The sequence below is a fragment of the Diadema setosum genome, chromosome 22 (genome assembly GCF_964275005.1).
Source record: "Diadema setosum chromosome 22, eeDiaSeto1, whole genome shotgun sequence".
Lineage (NCBI taxonomy): Eukaryota > Metazoa > Echinodermata > Echinoidea > Diadematoida > Diadematidae > Diadema > Diadema setosum.
The window spans coordinates 19323646-19344387 of record NC_092706.1 but is presented as its reverse complement, the minus strand read 5'-3'; the positions used below and the strand labels follow the sequence as shown (position 1 = coordinate 19344387).

The 20742-nt window shown below is 38.6% G+C and overlaps 2 protein-coding genes across 2 annotated transcripts in view; both read right to left on the bottom strand.

Moving 5' to 3' along the window:
- The window catches only part of LOC140245051 (U6 snRNA-associated Sm-like protein LSm5), a 340876-nt gene that overhangs the window by 166924 nt on the left and 153210 nt on the right, over positions 1 to 20742 (bottom strand). The gene's annotated exons all lie outside the window — the stretch shown is intronic.
- Positions 4971 to 20742, bottom strand: part of LOC140244994 (uncharacterized) — a 42160-nt gene continuing 26388 nt past the window's right edge. The window contains exons 5-12 of the mRNA XM_072324585.1: positions 19728 to 19843; positions 18941 to 19029; positions 17963 to 18562; positions 15805 to 15960; positions 14323 to 15061; positions 8196 to 8406; positions 6972 to 7099; positions 4971 to 5698 (exon numbers count right to left, since the gene is read on the bottom strand). Coding sequence (XP_072180686.1) covers positions 5629 to 5698; positions 6972 to 7099; positions 8196 to 8406; positions 14323 to 15061; positions 15805 to 15960; positions 17963 to 18562; positions 18941 to 19029; positions 19728 to 19843 — 2109 coding nt within the window. The 3' untranslated portion in view covers positions 4971 to 5628. The remainder of the gene's footprint in view (positions 5699 to 6971; positions 7100 to 8195; positions 8407 to 14322; positions 15062 to 15804; positions 15961 to 17962; positions 18563 to 18940; positions 19030 to 19727; positions 19844 to 20742) is intronic.

Below are 20742 nucleotides of genomic sequence, written 5' to 3'. Positions count from 1 at the left end.
CTCCGATATTTCAAGGAACAAGTATCTGCAGCCAAGTAGCATTTAACAGCAATCGAATAAGCATTTGCTATTACAATGAAACTTGCTCCCAACAATTTACTTCACTCTCTTTTCTTTTTCTTTAAACCCTTTGGATTAAAACACGCAACCTTTTTTTTCAAATCTTCACTCATTTTCTTTTCTTCTTTTCTCTTTTTGAGTGTGTGTATGTGTGTGTGTTTGCTTTCCTGATGCTCATGTCAATGCAAAAAAAAAAAAAAAAAAAAAAAAAAAAAAAAAAAACTAACATTATTGTATCCTGACTACAGCGTGCTTCTAGTGCTTCACAAGCAAAAAAAAAAAAAAAAAAAAAAAAAAAAAAATAGATACGGTAGGCATCACTTTATTCCTGGCCTTTGACCCTCTGGCCTATGGCCCATGATGCAGAATATCAGTAATCAATACAAGCAGCACATTGATGTTCTCCCACATAATCTCATGCCATGAATGGTTCGTTTTCTGCTGAATCTGTTTGAAATCAATCAGGAACGGTGCAAACCAAATAAATGACTGTGACTGACATTGTCAAACTCCCACTCGTACGAGTGAGCATGGCATTTCATCCAGAGCACAGTACACAATATCACAAGCATTCAAATTACTGCATACAGTAGGTAGCAAAATTTAACCCTTTGACCACTATCTTTCTCTAATAGATACCTCCTTATCAAGTTCATGCTCTGTTAGTTCTGTTACAATGGCTGTTTCAGCAGGTTGAAACAATTATGTCAAGTCCTTCAAAAACATCACACTAGACAGAAATATCTTAGAATTGGACCTCAATCAATGAACTTGGACCTCATGATTTCTAAATCTAATAAAGTGACCCGAGTGGACATGCAAACACACATGAAGATTAATTGGGATATCTTTTCACTGTTTTTTCAGCACATCGCAATAACAAGGACACTTTCACACAATGTTTCTTAAACTCAGAACCTGGACTGATTTTTGCACAAATTCTATCTAAAATCTCCTCCAGCGAATCAAAAGAACAGATGTCTCACATGTCACAGGTTTGAAAAGAGGTTCTGATGGTTTTACAAGATAAGGAAGTCAAGATTGTGGTTGGAGTGCATGAAAGGGTAGATGAGAGGCCACATTTGACATCCTTCCATGGCAGAAACAGACAAACAATAAAAACAAGTCAGGAGAGGTGACAAAAATGTGTTAAAGTTTACATTACGTGACAGATTTACATTCTTATATACTTGCAGAGGGATAAATTTTCCTCGACTTACTAGAAGGCATAAAGCGCAGAACACCACAAGCATAATCTGAGTAACAATTTGGTATGAGAATTAAGCCTGACATTGTGCCTACTCAAACATATTGCTAGGAAAGCCATCTTACTTGTTCAATTTTTACATTTCACATCATACCTCCTAATCAAGGAAGGTAAGTTTTTGTCATTCCAAGTACTATAATAGGGGCCTTTTCATCTGAATTCAGTGCCAAAGTGAACTGACAATGGTATTTACCCAAGGGTAAGTCACAAAATTATCAACTCCATATCAAACATTCAATGGAAGCAAGAAATAAATGGGACATGATCACAAATTGGTTCACTGTGAGCGTACACATATCTCTTTGAAGCAGAATTGATTACTTTCTTGAATATCTTCACACATGCCACACATTCATATCACACACCATATATGCTAAACAAAGAAATTGAGGGATGCATTTAGATCCTTAATGTTCTTCTTTTGCAAGGGACTTCCAAAACCCCAAAGCCTGCATGAGGTTTCAACTAGGCTTGCCTCACCTAAACAATAAATGTTTATCAGACAAATTTTAGCTACAGGCACAGAAATAAGAAAGTAACTTATGCAAGTGAAACTAATGGTTGTTCCCTACCATGTCAAATGGAAACAACAAAGAATTTGAATACATTGATAGACCAGTGTACTGTTTAGATTGTCCTTCACAAGTTCCAGAAAGTTATCTCCATGCCTATTGTTTTAAGTGACTGCAATTTAGAATCTTTGACAATTGCATTTCATCAATGCAATTGTCATGAACTTTTGAATGTTTTGTAGTAATAAAATACCACTTACTTTCAATTCCATCATATTATTCCAATCAGTTTCATGAAAGCTCAAAATTTAGAATTTAACCCACATTAGGCATTATTCTATGCAGCATTAATGACTACATGCAGTGTACTATTTCTCATACAACACTGAAAATAGAAAATGTTTGAATTATTACTTCATTTCACTGCTTCATTACTAAAAGGTAGACTGGATCAATATGCCAATCAGTGTCCATCATGGTTCAGTGATAAAAGCAGCAAATTTCATTGACATCAACACATAGAATCACAAAGAGATAAATTGCCACAGTTACCGCCTTCGTACCCATCCTTCTCCACACCAATGCATCAATCCAGTACATCTCAAGCAAGTGCTTACTACTATCAGTGTATCAGCTAGGGTAGCAGAGAACTTGTGTAAAAAAATGTAGACTCCATCACATCATCAAATCATTTGTTAAAATAACACTTAATTTGCTACAAAGTTTTTCGACATAAAATGCAAGGAAATCCTATTCAACTTAGGAAAAGAAATAATGCCTATATAGCCTAATGTCTTCTGCAAATTATTTCCCTATCAGATGTCTGCACTATTCAGATTATCTCGTAATAAATCTTTTTTTTTGGGGGGGGGGGGTTGGAAGGGAGGAAAAAGAGGATGGGTTGTCACGACACATACCCAATAGACACTTAAAAAAAAAAAAACAGACATTCATGACCATTAGTTCACTATTACAGAATTAATCCTACTGGTCTCAAGGGCAATGTGAGATGAATCAATGCCAGGTCTTCACACACAATGAAAGGTCAGTCTTGACCAACAGAGGGCCATTCACCAAGTGTTTTTTCCACCAAGAGAGCTCACGCACAAAGATTTCTCTTGCCTTTCTGACAGCTACAACATTCATGGATGTCACAGAAATGTGTCAATACATTTATATGCCCATGTAGAGCTTTGGAAACCACCTGAACAGAAAGACATTCATTCTTAAAAGGGCTTGCTTATGGTGCACAATTAGAGTTCATGAAAATTTGTTGAATCTCAAAGTAACCCATATTAAAAAGTTGTACAGCCAAGACATCAATGATCAAAACACTGGCACATGACATTCCAAAATAAGAAATATATCTAATTATTTGATTAGCATTGTAACGCCTATGTCCAATGGCTTCATAGCATCTATTTGAAAAGATTGCCTTGTGTGTAAATCGCTGCCAAACCCTACAGAAAAACTTGCTTTACACACCAGTGGGAGCAATACTTTGAAGAAGATCATATCATCCTTGAATACCAAACTCACACCAAGCTTTTACAGGTCATCAGCCTTTAGAACCAAAAAAAAAAAAAAAAAAAAGAGCCATGTGAGTCTCCCACGCAAACTGTATTATTTCCAATGCAAATGGAATACCAATCACTGCTACTAAGTCAAAGCATGCAAGATACTAGCAAATTAGACAAATAGAATAGTGTCATAATTACTAGGGGAGAAAGCTTCTTGCAAGCTCTCAGTGAAGAAGAAGAAGAAAAAAAAAAGGAAAAGCTAGAGACTTCAGCTACATTTATCTTAAGATGCTACAGATATTTAATATTTTCGAGGGCACCACGAAAGCTTGCTAACAAGAACCATAACCAACCACAATTTGTGTTGCTCACTGAACATTATAACTACCTGGCAAACTACAGCAGATGTGTGCCTCTGCTCTGCATGTCTCTCAATCAACAGCCCAAAATATACACAACATTTTCATGACTGTCACCTTTTGATTGTAAGAGTTATATGTCTGGACTCAATTTTCCTCTGTCACCCAAATGATAATCCTGCGGCAATGCAGGAACTACAAAAATAATGTGCAACTGATCGATGAATCCTCTCAAAAGTAAAAGTATTTAAATTTAAAAAGTCCTTGACATATGAAGTATAGGAAGGAGAGCATAAACACACTGGAGTGGCAAAATGCAGTTATAAAATCCTTTGCATGACTGACAACATGTACTAGAAGAGCAAAGAGCTATTGAGAAATCCCCAAAGATAAATTTTGGAAAGGGCAGTTATTTTTTTCCTGTTGAGAAATATGGTACAGCTGCCATTACAGGCCATGATAATTCTTGCTTTCAAAACTGGTCTCCAAGTTTCAGGTAACTATTTCAAAAGAAATTGACTCTAGATTTACACATTTGACTGAAGGAAGTTGACGTTGAGCTTTTCCTCAAAACGATCCACCAAACATAAATTCAGAAAAATCTTGATTATCGAGGAAGTATCATCTACAAAAGAGACACAATGTTCCCATGTAGAATGAAAAACACACACCATATCTTTACTACGTGCAGTTTGACTGCTGAACCTAAGCTTGCTACATGGAACCAAAAAGCCTTCATTCCCGATTCACTGATAGATAGTCTGAAATGTATGCACACAAGCCTCAATAAACATTTTCTTCCACATATGCACTGGTTGCTAACACTCTGGCATTATCAAGAGTACAAACTCACAGTGCATTGGTGAAAATAAAACGAGCGTATACTTCTGATATGTTCATCATCAGCAAAGTTTCCTACCAAGAGAATCCTTCCAGTAAGAGAACAGGTTCTTGTTTCTTGTTTTTGCATTAAAACGGATATTGACTCCCACCTGACTTGAATCAATTGGTAGTTCCAACACTTGCGACGAATGAATCCCTCCAGTCATTACACAATAACACACCCGCCTATCCTTTCTTCTGCATCATAGCCAGTCATGGCCATTCGTCCTACTTCATATAAAAACCTGGGCACATAGAAAATTGCCAAAGTTACTTCCACGGAACACTTTTCAAACTGTTCTGTCACTTAACCATTAGACAATGCAACAGGCAACACTTCCTCCGATACTGAAAAAAAAAAAGGAAAATAATAATTGAAGAAGAAATAAATGAAACTGACAACTAAATGGTCTTTATCCATACACATACTTCAGTCTCTCTAGAACAGGTTGGCATGTTGTGCAAGTTAAGAGTGAAGACAGGTGATGTAAAGTGATTTGAACATAGCATACTGATGTTCATGTCTCCTCATTCACTTTTGGCACTCTGAATGTAGTTTGGGAAAGAGGAAACATTTTTATTTTCTTTGCCTTATCTTGTGAAGTTCTGCACAAAACACATCTTCAGAACGCAAAATGATGATAATAACATTGAAATAATTTAGCGCTGAGTCACCACTCAGTCTTCCACTCTAGAACATGCTTGAGTCTGCAGTTTCAAAGTTTGCTCACAACACATGTGAAGTGACATTGAGAAGCCCTTTAAAATTTCCCATATAAGAGTGTTGCATGTTAAAGCATCATCTAAGTTTCCTATTCACGTTTATATAATTTTTTTTTCCACATTAGAGGAGGCAACGTAGAGAAGGATACGAGGACAAGCTTGACTTAGGATCTTTGACAACAAGAATGGCAAAATGGATACTAACATTTCCACAAATCTTGTCTGTGACATCTTTGAATAGTGTAACAAAAAATATATTGTATATAATAATCTTAGAATATTTTTGACTAACGATCTGGGTGCTGCTATGTCATGAATGCGTTCTCATTCTTCAACTTCTCCAGTTCCAGCACTTGTTTTCGCAGGAATAATACTCTGAAAGATACAAAAGAGAAACAAAATGGAGCATTACTATGTGACATACCAGTACATAACACAAACCAGTACCATTACCAGTTCTAGAAAAAGTATTAGAGTACCAGTACATAACATAAATGCGACACTTGCACATTCCTACAACTGTAAGATTTGCTTACATCATCTTTGCCATATGTGCAAACATACATATGTAAACATAGCAGATGAGCCAAATAAATCATATTCAATCAACTACACCTGTTAAGGACAAACTACATAAAAATAAAGCATTGAAGCACATTTGGTACTCCATCTCTTGTTTACACTTTAAAGAATTAAATTCACAATCTTAAACATGTTCTGTTTCTATGGTGTACAGGTCTGCAAAACTTGTACAATTAGGAGGGTCTCAAGTGAGACAAGTAGTCACGGCGATGAGCAAACAGCTGTCCAATCACACAGGTGAAAATAACTCTGCAATGCTTTGCAGGGGAATAGCACTGTGTGAATCAATTTCTGACTCTTGACTTAGACCTGTTTACAGTGTGGGGCCGGTCTCGGCCGCGGCTTGGCCGCAGCCGAGCCCGGCCTCAATTGCGCGGCCGAGCCTCGCAATTTTGTCCGTTTGCACTGCTGGGCTCGGCTGCGCTTTTAATTCAAACCTTTCAATATTTTGTCGTAGTGGCGCTCTGCTTGTAAACAAACGCAATTTGGTATAGTCTGGTTTTCAGACCCTTTGCCAACTGGATTCCGTGGCGACAAAGTCGCCGTTCGGGCAAAGGCCTTCGTCGAAGGAAAAATCCTTTGCAGGACAAAACCACCTTAAACTATATTAGTTTTCCACGTTGAGGGGGTTTATATCGTGAATAGCGAAATAGTACGGGCAGAGGGTCTGGAAGCCAGACTAAAATTGGCCGCGCATTTGGCCCAGTTTGCGTTTACACCAAGAAGAGGCCGGGCTCGGCTGCGGCCGAGCGAGACCACCTCCAGAGCGAGGCCAAATGCGTGCCCAATTTTGGCCTCGCATTTGGCCTTTTGCGCGTTTACACTGAAACGAGGCTGGGCTCGGCTGCGGCCGAGCCTCGCACTGTAAACGGGGTCTTATTTAATTTCACAAACTCTGCTTAATCTGCTTATCAATCAAAACTGGAGGAAAGACTACACAAAAAAGCATCCTGTATGTAAATATCAGCTGAATTTTTTGCCAAATGTTGGAATAAGCAAGCAAGCATATGAAAAAAGAAGCTATTGCAAATATGCAAACTTTTTACAATACTGTTACATTTCTCACCTTTCTTCTTGTAAGTTGGCTTGAATTTCTGATACCCTTACTAATGATCTTGCAAACTTCAGATCCACAGATAACTGTGAGCTGCTTTCTGCTCCTAGTAAATGTGAATCTTCATTTGTCTTTAGTGCCTGGAAAGAGAGCAAGAAAAGAGAACCGGAGTCATTACAGTGAGGCATGGTACAGGTAATTTCCACAAAGAAGAAACCCAGGAGTCTGTCATCCACATGAGCATTGCATGTCACCTACATGACACTCAACCTGAGGCAACCTATTGCAAAAACTATTGCAAATTGTGTATGTGACAGCATCAGTATCAGAATATACAGTATGTCCCCAAAAAAATTACAGATTTTCTCTTGATAACTTTCAACATGAATAAGCTGTCCACATGCTATTTCAGGGTCTTAAAACATAACATCTTATTCTGCAGAATACCCCATTCAATTTAGTGAAGTGGTCACATAGGAATGTGAATCATTGTAAAGCATGTCATGGGTCTGACTCTTCTGAGCTTAGCACTTGGATGCTTTTGGAACTGCATAATGTGTGAACACAATGGACAGAACTCGGAGGGAAGGGATTCCTGACATGCTCTACAAAAATCCTAATTTCTCCTTGACCACTGCAGCAAATCGGATGGGGTTTTCTGCAAGATGTGGGTAACAAGTTATAGTTTCATACCCTGAAATTGTATTTGGTTTGATTCACTATTCCTAAAGATATCATTGTGGAGAGTCCCGTGGTAATTATTTTTGGGACATACAGTACAACTCAGTGAAACAATGAAGAAGAGGGTATGGTATATACACTCTAAAACCCTTCTATTCACACTTCACTGTATTTGCACACGTCTCTTTTAAAATGAAGTTAGCTACAGCCTGTACCAGCTGTTAATCATAGAGGATACTTGTGCACAATTCTGGAGATCAGAGCAGCAATTTTTATGTGAGGCAAGTACTTTAAATACATTTTTACTGTCCGAGCTGAAATTTTCGCGTACAGATATTTTCGCGAATTGCTACTTGGAGGACATTTGCGCGTGTTGTTAATTTCGCGGTTACGACGGTCTAACTGAACGTAACTATTTGCGCGTTGTTATTTTCGCGGTTCAAAGGCGATTCGCGAAATTCGCGAAAATAAAACCACCGCGAAAATTTCAGCTCGTACAGTATGTCGTTTCATGATGGCATGGGTCGTCACTTCACCAAGACTTGAGACACTCACCTGTTTCTCTGCGAAGTCTGAGGGCCACCCGCTCACATGCTTCGTCAGGTCGTCAGACAGGTGTACTGCGAGTGAGGACGTTAGCTGCAGCAGTGTGTGCTTTCCCTCAGGCCCTGCTTCAGACGGTGCAGGCTCACTGGTGGACTGGTCTGGGCCCTCTTTACCCTCTGTCTGCGCTGTCTTCTTGTCTTGGGTCTCCTCACTGGTGGAGCTACACAAATGCAATCGATTTATGTAACAGTAAAAATATGTTCAAAACCACAAATTTTTGAGTGACAGCAGTGTATGATTGTACTTTGTCATCAGCGTCAATAGTGCATTATAGCAGTCAACTGCTTATTCTTCAGTTTTTCAGTGTCATACAGACTGTTCAAGCAAAAAACACTTGAAAGGAATGGTTACCACATTGATTATTCAGTCAATTAAAAAAAAAAAAAAAATGCTTGCTCCCTCTAAAGCAAAAGGCTAAGAAAGTCAATTAACAATATCACATTTTGATATTCACCAAATTATTGACAAGTTGACTAGATAATCAATGTTCTCTGCTGTATCTATACATATTGGCTGTGAAGGCAGAGTGAACCGTGCCTTTGATGAAGGTGCAAAATGATACGAACATGACTCCTGAAGTACTGGGTGTATTTGCTTTGAATAGCCTTCTAGTTTGGAATTAGTGATGCAATTGCTGGGATAATCTTTAATATGATTTGGTTTTGAATGTCAACCTCAAAATTATGCTGTAGTTGTGGTTACAGTGAAAGAGTGAAATGACTTTTTTCCCCTTTCCTTTCATTAAAACATTATCACCATCCACACTCTGTGTATCTTTACAGTTGATCTTTTTTGGAAAAAATAACAGACAGAAATCTATGATAACCAGTATTAAAATTGTATCTACAGCGTACATTATATGTATCTTCTCCACTGTCTGGTCAAACTGAACAGCAAATATTGAATGAAACAGTGCCATTGGCCGTCATGAAAAACACTACCAAACTATGCATCAGTTACAGCGCTTCAGAAAACTCCAAACAAACAAAAAACAGTAATTTTTCGGATGCATAAAAGGCGCTGGCATAGCAAATATCAGTATGATGGGTATTAGTTTGGCATCAACAACACTACTATTTCATGTTTGACAGTGACAACATACAATATACATACAAAATATTACTATACTGTAATGCATAAATCTACAGCGTACAATGTATACAATGTATGAAGCATTGAGAATAGTAAATTGCAAAATACAGATCATAGTAAAACCACAAGTTATATCCTGCAAATACTGCACAACCTCTGAATCCTTGAGTACACAAATTTTGACGTTAGATATTTCATGGGTTTTTTTTTTTTCCCAAGATGACAAACTGTCACTACTGACCTTTGACTTTGTGACACAACATAGAAATATGCCTGCGACTTTTATCGAAGAACTGTCAGACACGACTGTCAGAACTCTGAAGACGATTTTAACATTGTTTCAAGAATTACGGTACAAACCACAAGATTCCAGTTGGACAGAGAAAACAAAAAAACAAAAAACAAACAAACTCTTGTCTGGAGTGCCCTGAACAACAATATTAGTCAATACATAACAATGAAAAAAACAACAACAACTGAATAAGGTAACACAAAACAGATATAATGTTTAAGTACTGTACACTGTAAACTGTGATCATCTAGTCCATTTTAATCTTCTTCTTCTTTTTTTTTTTTTTTTTTTGGGGGGGGGGGGGGGGGGAGGAGGGAGGTGTACAAAATTTACTACATTTGTATGAGTGTGTGTTGTTTGCCTTTTTTCTGATGTGCCAGGCTACAGTTACAAAACTTAATACAGTTGAACCTCTCTTATCCGGCCTCCCTTTATCCGGATCTCTCTATTATACGGACGCAATCTCGCCGTGATTTTTTTTTTTTTTTTATAATTACGGGAGGAAAGGGGAATTCCCAACTCCTTGAGAACTCCTACACAAACACACATGAATTACATATTACTTCCAACATTAACATACACCTCTATTTTGGGGTCTGTTACTGAGTGTAACAATGAAAAGGTTGCAGTATACACATTACTACATGTGGTACTACAATGGGCTACATCAGTACATGTGTATGTACATATATGTACATGTATAAAGCATTGAGTCTCCCGTATCCGGCCAAATCCCTTATCCGGATGAGCCCCGGTCGCGACTTGCCCGGATACGAGAGGTTCAATTGTAGCTAATGTGTAATACAATCTGACAGTTGTTATACTATGTAAAAATAAAAGTTGTATTCTACCCTATATAGATAATATAGTGCAGTCACGTATCAATCACAGATACAACATTTGTCATGATGGGATTTATAGATGTCCTGCGGCACATGAATTAATGTAGATACACAATGTAGTAGGCACATCATGTACAGACTGTAACTTGTGCCAGAAAGTGTTTTCTGTACAAAAATAACTTCCTTTGGCATCTCACTACAACAGTAGTAAAATGAATTCCTGTTCTTGAAGAGGTTCAATAAAATAATGACAACTCCCTCTTCAAAGCCACTTTCATGAACTCCACACACATGCATAAACATGATACATACGTGTATTCCTTTCCCATAAGGGATCATGGCAATTTGAAAGCTGTAGCCATCAATACCCTCTGACAAATGAGCAAAGTCTGTCTTAGAATTTAAATCAAAACAAGTATGTTCCAAAATGTGAGTTACAGGAAAATATAATACTGGCAAGTCCTTGCCACTGTTACAGGCAATACCTCTATACAATCCACCACATTATTTTCATCACATTTAACAAAGAATCATTGTGGTTTGTTACATGAATATCTGCAGTCCTCTGAAGTAAATAACAAGCAAGAAAAATACAGAGGATGAAAGATGCTACTGTGACTTCCGTCTTGAATCTGTTTGACCAAGGAGGTTTTATACATGGAGTTCCAACTGGCTGTAATTATTCAAACAGTTGTCAGATTTCTATTGATGTACAAAAGAATTCCACAGGTGCACTTGTGCCTTTGATGATCGATGTTCCAAGCCGCCGTCGTGCTGAGCAATCTGAAGATTCATTTTGAACGTTATCATAACGTTGGCCATATTTTGCTTATTTATTTATCAAATGAAATGAAATTTCACTTAATAATAAAGCATGTAAAACAAAAGTCAATTCCGTTCAGAAATTTGCGCAAAAGTGTAAATCAGAGCTGTATCATGTGAAAATGTTTAAAACTGTACCATCCTGAAAAGCTGGTTTTATCACTTTTCCACTTAATTTGCCCAAATGAAACTAATATGTAATAATCTTCAAGTATAATTCTTTATTGATAGATATATCAGATTAGTGCCCGCGTATGCCCAGTCGAGTAATTTTCATCTTCATTTCAGCATTTTTTCCTCAATTTCTGTTTGCGCATCCTCATGTCTGTACTACCTACCTTTTATAAGAAGGGATAGCGAAAAGTAATTACCATCACAAAGACATCTTCCTTTGAAAGTGGCTGGTGATTATGCAATGAGACACGAGTCAATTGTCTTCGTATCGGCGCGACAGATCCTGTTTGGCACATGCTTCAAATATTTTTGAGCGGCGGCTTCGAACATAGATCAAAGGGACTAACTCTGTTGTTACTCCATCTCTTCAACCTCCTTGGTTTGACAGAGTATGTAATGATCAGTGGTATGAGTGCATGCAGGATGGTGAGCTGCTAAACACTGCGCAGCAAACATACTGCATTGACGTCTCAGGAGATGCGGCGTCAGGGTACTATTATTGGATTTAACAAGGTTCATTAACCTCTTTACATAACTAAGACAAACAAAGAGGTTATTAACCCTTGATGGTAAAAGGTCACAAGGTTCCTTGTTAGAACTTGGTTCATATCTGAATGAAGTAAGGGCCCAGGTGGCAGACCCTGCACTTTCTATCCATGGTACTCATGTCACATATCATTTTATCAAAGGGCAACTACAAAAACAATCCAATGTGCTCTAATTTAGCTTAATACTGGAAGCATATTTTCATAGAGTACTCTTGGAGAGCACCACATCAATACAAATATCTTACCTCATCAACAAAATGTCGATGCCACTGGGCAATTCCGCGGTTAGTAACGTTACATTTGAACAAATTTAGATATTTGTTTTTACCACTAAATTACCATTTATTCATTTCAAGTCAAAATTATGTCAAAAACATGTTCATCCTTCCCAGGTTTATGATACAGAAAAGAATGAACACAATCCAAGAAATATTAGAATTGCTATAGCAACTTAAAGGGCTGGTTAGTAACGTTACGAAAAAAGGACATGACAAAAAAATCAAGGTCTTGTAACAAAAAGTGTGCAAAAACTCAAGTTACTTCAAACAAAGTGTTGCATTAATTTCAATTATTGCATCATGACAAATGTTCATGCAAATTTTTTTAGCAGTTCAACCGATAATTTTTTAGCTAGACCCCCAAAAGCATGGTTAGTAACGTTACGGTTAGTAACGTTACATTTGTCCGGAGTAATTCCACAGGTCATTTCACCCTTTTGTAATTGACAAAATGTCACATGACTTCTGGAGTATTTAAATGTATTCATCTTTTACCCTTTAGCAAAACTTTGAGGAAAAAATTTCGAAGGAACCCACTGTAATTTCCATTTAAGTGAATTTCAGCGTCCCCAGTCCCACATGTACATTTTAAATGATAGCTTTAGCTCTCGCAAAATCAATAAATATGAAAAATAAAATCTACTGAATTTGAAAGACCCTAATAATTGGTGAACATCCATGGCATTAGTTGATACCTAGATCAAAGGGTAAGATAAAGAGGCACATTTCTTTTATCCATGTCATGTCCACCTAACTGCGGAATTGCCCCACTAATTAAACTTGTATGTAATGTTCATCTCAGTAGTAAGAAACTACAATGTACAGCGTACTTAGTTATGAATGCATATCTCGTACATACATGTTTGTATAAATGCAATATGTACCCACATCATAAGCAGCACAAGACCTTCTACGCAGCATTATAGAAATTGTGACACTGATTCAACACACAAAATTGGGAAAATATAATCTTATTACACACTACAATCATGAGTGTGGGAAATGAAACTCACTGTGAGTCATACGTAGACACTTGCAAAATATGCAAATTCTAAACAAATAAGTTTGGACAGAATTCTTGAATAAGCTTCTTTTTCATTTGTCTTTTTTTTTTTCAAGTATAGAAGTACTTTTCTCTATTTTAAGACAGACACAAATTGTTAGCATTTTTACTGATTAAAATCAGCACGGCTTCAATTATCATTGAATGTAGACTGACTGCTCATGAATAGGAAAAGAAAACCTAGAAAGTCATCACTTTTCCATGTATATCGAAGCTGTTACAATTTCTCTCACTTATAAATCAAATGTGTCAATTATCTTTTCCATCATATCACTCATAATCTTCACATGTATGTTCTGTTACTATGAGGGCTTCCCTGCCTTACACTGGGAAAGAACACAATAAAACTTGAAAGAATCATTACAAGTCATCCTCATGCAGCTTGGAATCTTCAGATGACATTGTGGAGACTAGCCAAAGAGGGCTTGATTTGGACCGAGGGAATTTATTGAGCTGCTACAGTCAGTCAAAGGATTTAATCACTATAGGTGTAAAGGAGACAAATTTTTTTTTATATACACTCAATCCTAATTTTTGTTGATGTTGTTATATATGTACATAATGCTGTATTTTGATTCAATATTTTTCCATATTAATGCACTTACAAATGATGGTATTAATCACTATATAAGTGTTTATTATCATCATCATTATCATTATTGTTGTTATTAAATGAAGATAATGTACATACACTGACACTCGACAATAGGCTTTCAAGGGTACCTTGCACAAGAAATGTAATCTCCCACACATTACAAAAAGCATAGTTGCATGCACAAAGAATCAAGGTGAATACCTCAATCTATTCATTGCCGAGTAGATCATTAGAAGGGTGGATATCACAACACATTCATGGCTGAGTAGATCAGTGGGAAATTAGGAGACAGGAAGTTTGCTTCACTGATAGCCATAATCACCATTTACAGATAATTGACTGCATAAAATTTGAAACAATCAGGACTCACCTAGAATCTGGACTGGTTCCTTTCTCCTTGCTGTCTGCGGGAGGTTTGTCACCACTCTGATTTTCAGGCTGCTTGTCAGTCTCTGTTTGTGGTTTATCAACAGTGGAGTTATTCTCTGCTATCACAGTCTTTTCATTTCCGGATACATTCCTCTCCCGATGCTTGTCCCTATCGCGGGCTAATTCAGAGTCCCGACTCCTGTCCCGTTCTCGGTCGCGATCCCGCTCCTTCTCCCTTTCCCTTTCTCGGTCTCGGTCGCGATCACGTTCGCGTTCTCGTTCCCGTTCCCGCTCCTTGTCCCTCTCACGTTCCCTTTCCCTGTCTCTTTCCTTTTCCCGTTCCCTGTCCCGTTCTCTGTCCCTTTCTCTGTCTCTATCCCGGTCCCTGTCACGTTCCCTGTCACGGTCCCTTTCCCGCTCCCTTTCCCGCTCCCGTTCCCTCTCCCGTTCCCGTTCCCTATCTCTTTCCCTTTCTCGGTCTCGGTCTCTACTTTGTGAATAGTTTCTTGAACTACTTGACACCGATGACGACGCTGATGTCGGGGTGTGATTGGAACTCCCTCTGTTCGTTTGGTTCTTTCTCTGTCTGTCATCAGCAGACGGTGTATGGGGTGTCCTATCTCCTGCCCCGTGGTGATGGGAACGCGAACCTCCTGGTGTAGACTGCTGAAGTCTTGGAGAAGGGTGGGACGGAGCTGGAGATATTGATGCTGTCGACAACGGTGACTGACTGGATAACCCTGCAGATTTAGAATATCAAAGGATGAATGACAAAATTATCTATGGTCTTTATGATCTGTAAATGAAAAAAGTTTGGGTTTTTTCTATTGTAACTGCCCCGTTTTGTGTCTTCAAAGCTCAAACATTTGATTTCTTCTAAAGTGTACAGTGTATATGAGAGGAATATCATGAAATTTGCTTTATCAAAAGGGTGTTATTCTTGGGGCGATATAAAATATCTCTGTTCTATAAATGAATTTGCTTCATTATTATGTTGATAATGTGAGAGTGAATTGTCTATTCACCAATGGTCTCAGTGAAAAAGATGTGTAACTTATCAACAAGTGAAAGCTCAAATGAAATAACTCAAAGACACATGCACATGTACATGCAGATTAATTCACAGATATATTTTGTAATGTCCTTAATGTTTTGTTCTTTTGACTGTAATCAGCAAAGTTCAATTTTCTTGCAAACCTTTGGAATGTATGATACAGTGCCAAGATTTTGCCTTAAATTGTATCTTATAAAATTCCATAAAGAAATGCACAAAATATTGAAATCCAAATAGACAGTACGACAGCCTAATAGTTGTCTTGACTGCAGAAAGAACACTGTAATATATGAGTCTCCATTCAAAGATCAGAATTGTATGATGAAGTAGTTTGTTTGAGACCTTCTAACAAGTTTTTACTGATTTATCAGGGCTGGTTGCTGAGGACTCTTTGATTCTGTCAGGATGTGGTTGTTATGGCACACTTACTGTCATTCAGTTCATCATTCCTCTCGCTGTAGTGCCCAGTGTGCCGTTCATTAGAGGGCGACCTAGAGGGGAAATGCCTGGTCTGGTTCTGGAATCGTGGCGTGACTGGCGATGGGGTGCCAGCAGGAGAGGGGGTGCCCTGTATCCTGGGGGAGTCTGGGTGGGGTGAATAAATTAGAAGAACAGTGTATAAAAGAGCAACTGTTCAATTTTTTAGCTTCACGCTGTACCGTATGTCCCCCCCCCCCAAAAAAAAAAAATAATAATAATAATAATAATAAATAAATAAATAAATAAATAAAAAAAATAATAAATAAATAAATTACAACGGAAACCTTCGCAATGATAACTTTAAAGATAGTTAATCAATCAAAATATGATTTCATGGTATGAAACTATAACTCATTGCGCACATCTTAAAGAAAACCCCATTCAATTTGCTTGAGTGGTCAAAGAGAAATGAGGAATTCTGTCGAGCATGTAGAGAATCTCTTCCCTCCAAGTTCTGTCTATTGTGTTTACACATTAATATGCTGTTCCAAGAGCATCCAAGTGCTAAACTTGGAAGAATCAGACTCATGGCATGATATACAATAATCCACATATCTCTGTGACTGCTTAACCAAATTGAATGGGGTTTGTTATATTTTAAGACTCTGAAGTAGCATTTTGACAGTCTAATCATATTGGGTATTATCAATGTGAAAGTCCGACTGTAATTTTTTTGGGGGACATACTGTCTAAAAATATTATAGAATGGGTGGCGAGAATCCTGCGATCTGATTGGTCGAGAGCTATGTGTTCATTTTTACTGGCCGCACGCTGAGTCACAGTGGTAAACATGTTATCGCGCACTTAGCAAGAGTACGCGTACTTGTAACAAAGGTTCGCGCACTAAAGCAAGCGTTCGCGCATTCAGCTTGGCCATGCATCCAGTAAAAACGGTAAGTACCGGTATGCATGCCCTTTACGGCAAGCCAAAAGGAAATGCATCCAGTAATTTTGTCACCGGGTAACACGATAGAAAACTGGGTTTTTGACAAGAAAATTACCCATTCTATAAATCAAATGACGCACATGTCTTTTCGTGCGTCAGTCGGAATATAGTGTGCATGCGGTAACTATGGAATTTAGCCTAAACCCACTCGGCTTCGCCTTGTGGGTTAAGCATTCCATAGTTACCTTATGCACACAATTCCGACTGACGCACTCAGACCTGTGCGTCATTTGTATACTGTGTACTTCAATGCTGGGTTATAATCATAGCTTGAATTAGGATTACATGATGGTGTGAATGCTAAATCATGAACACATTTGTTTGAAGAAGCATCTTCATTCACACAAAGAGGAGCAAAATCCAAATATGAGTGACTGCACAAATACTGGCAGGACCACATCAGTGAAGTTTATAGAATGGGTAGCGAGAATCCTGCGATCTGATTGGTCGAGAGCTATGTGTTCATTTTTACTGGCCGCACGCCGAGTCACAGTGGTAAACATGTTATCGCGCACTTAGCAAGAGTACGCGTACTTGTAACAAAGGTTCGCGCACTAAAGCAAGCGTTCGCGCACTCGGCTTGGCCATGCATCCAGTAAAAACTTATGCATGGCTGGCCATGCATCCAGTAAAAACCGTAAGTACGGGTATGCATGCCCTTTACGGAAAGCCAAAAGGAAATGCATCCAGTAATTTTGTCATCGGGTAACACGATAGAAAACTGGGTTTTTGACAAGAAAATTACCCATTCTATAAATCAAATGACGCACATGTCTTTTCGTGCGTCAGTCGGAATATAGTGTGCATGCGGTAACTATGGAATTTAGCCTAAACCCACTCGGCTTCGCCTCGTGGGTTAAGCATTCCATAGTTACCTTATGCACACAATTCCGACTGACGCACTCAGACCTGTGCGTCATTTGTATATTGAAGAACATTAGACAATCCATTCACAAGTTAGAGATAAGCCAAGTGCTTTTTCATTATACACTGAATGAAAATACTTTGAATTCTCAATACAAGAAACTGAAATCTTTACCTTCTATGGCTAGACAGTAAATAAACAAAGATATATACATCCATGGAAACAGACCGGCAAACACACACACAACCTAACACAAACTCTCTTTCCTTCTACTTTGAAAAGCGCACACTACTTACCTCTATCAGATCGATCTCCCTTGGGTGGATGTGACACAGTGACAAGATTTTTTAACCTTCCATACATGTCAGTTGCAAGGGACACGCTGCCCGCATGGGGTAAGCCCATCTTGAACAACCCCCCTTGGGACCCGTGTTGGTCTCTTTTTGGATGGTCAGTTCGATTGGTTGGGGGCTTATCTATGCTCTGCCCCCGTGGTATCGACTGATGGTACGAAGGATTGCCGCTGCTCTTGCTTGGCGTTTGATGGTTGCCACTGGACCGAGGCTGGGGGAGGGAGTGGCCAAGTGCATTACTTGTGTACGATGAGGACGATGACGACGAAGATGACGACGACGATGAATGAGACTGACTGCTTCCGTATCTGAGCTGTTGTGACTGGCTGCTGGCTGACGAGGTGGTGCTTGCTGACGATGCGTTTCCAGAAGAGGGCTTTGCGTGCTGTCCGCTGGCCTGAGATTTGCTCTGTGGTAGGCTGGAGTTATAATTCCTCTCATGCGACTGGCCATCAGCCCCTTTCTCATGTTTGTCGGACACATGAGGCTGGGTTTGGCCGCCATCAGACTTGCTATTACTGGAATGCTTGTCATTAGATGTAGCTGGAAAACAAAGTATACAATTATCAATATTAGTCACATTGCTCGAGACAAACATGTGATCAGTAACCATCTTGCATTAATGCATCCAGAGTTTAAAACATAAAATACTCAGACTTGGAAGACGCGTCAACCAAGTGGAAGAAAAGGGACTCATATTGACTACTAAGCACCCACAACCTAAATCTCTGTGCAGTTCTGTTGTCTTTTTTCCTCTCTGCATCTCACACTTCAGTACGAATGCAATTGACAACGCATGTTTTCTAAATAATGATACAATGAATTCTAGCGAAAACAAATTAGCACATGAAAGTTATCAAACTGTCAGAAATTATGTGGCAGCATCATTGTCCAACTAGAAACTGAGTTGTTCATAATTACCTTTAGATGACATATTAGGAGTATTAGAGAGCTGAGGTGAGTCACTGGTGCCCAGTCTCTCCTTTCCCACAGCCCGCTGCAGCTTCTCCCTGTTGGCGTAAAAGCAACAAATTTAATAGAAAACTGTTTTGATGGGGGGGAAAAAAAAAGAATTATATCATATACCAATATGATTTCTCATCCTATACAAGGGATGGCTTTGCTTTGGATACACTGAGTAAATGGTACTTTGACAGCAGCTGATAGCAGATGAATTAAAATCATAACATTCTCTACATGATGTTTAATGTAATCAAAACGGAAGCACTGTGACGAGCATCATATTTCAAGTAATTGCCTTTCTGTTTCACACTTTAGAATGCCCAAAGACTCTTCTTGCACTCACCTTAAGTGAGGAATATTTACAAAGAACAAGAGCAATCAATGCTGACCGTATTCGGGCAATTACCCCCAGAGGGCAATTACCCCCCGGCTAAATACTGGTTAGTGGTAAGGTTAGAGTCAAGATTAGGGGTTACTAGGGTTGGGTTTAGTGTTAGGAGTTTGGGTTATGGTTAGGATTAGTTTCAGGATTAGGATTAGGGACAGGGGAAGGGTCTGGGGTAATTGCCCAGGGGGTAATTGCACTAGACCCAATGCTGACGTTTTGCTTACATTATGGGTTTCAGAAAAAAGTAATACAGGATTACAAGCATTTTCCCGAAGAACAGGTATTATCCAACAGTCTATGTTCCCATCAACATACATCCAGAAGACTTCAAAATGGCAATTCAGTGGTGCGTCTCACCTTTCAACCCACTCTTTGGGTTTTTCCCACTGTGATACTTCTGTTTTACAGTTGTAGTAATATTTCTTTCCTGATGAACTCTTGTGCTCTGACCATTCTTTAGCCTTCTCCAGTATCTGCAGGGAAATAATAATCCATCCATTTATCAGACCATCATTTTATTCCATTCTGTACTATACTGAGAGAAGTACAGTCATTATTAACCATGTGAAATAAATGCATTGTGAACTGCACTTGTTTAAAGCACATACACATACCTTAAATCCCAACCACTAACCAACTGGAGCATACAGTAGCTACTTGTAGAATCGTTTGCTGTCCACAAATATTCCGCTTGAAATCAAGAGGGCTCTTGCAGCACCTAAGTGTCATCTTCAGTTGCATTCGAGCTTATACTCTAGGTAGATCATATTGTATAAGAAGGTAATTTAAAACAAAACCAGTTTTGTTCTGGTAGTAGCTGCATAAAGGGTGTCTTTCTTGCATTTGAGGAGGCATTTCCCTGTTTCTCATCATAGTCTAGAAACCTGAACTTTGCAAAGCATTGTTCTGAACCTTCCTCTGATTTGATACATTATACAAGCAACAAGGACTACTGTAAAAGTGGAAACTTTTGCGGTGCTAAAATTTGCGCGCATTTCACGCAACCAGAAACTAGCGTGAAAATAAAAACATGCAAATATTTTTGCTTGCTATATGTTCAAGTAGTTAACGTCTTGATTCCACGGTTAAAAACATGCACAACTCTTATCTGACAGAGCCCGAAAAACTAGTTGCGTGAAAATATGCACTTTTACAGTATATCGTACACACTGCACAGTACTTGAAGTAACACTGTCCAAGACTGATATTTAAACTCTACGATACAAATACTTGAAAAATCAACTCTATACATTAAAATGTCCTGCAATGCTCTATACAAGCAAACCTATCATCCAACTGTTTCAGTCAGTTGGTATTTAGTCCATGACAAATTGTTCTTTCTAAAGGCCCGGTCACACTGCCCAAAAGTCGC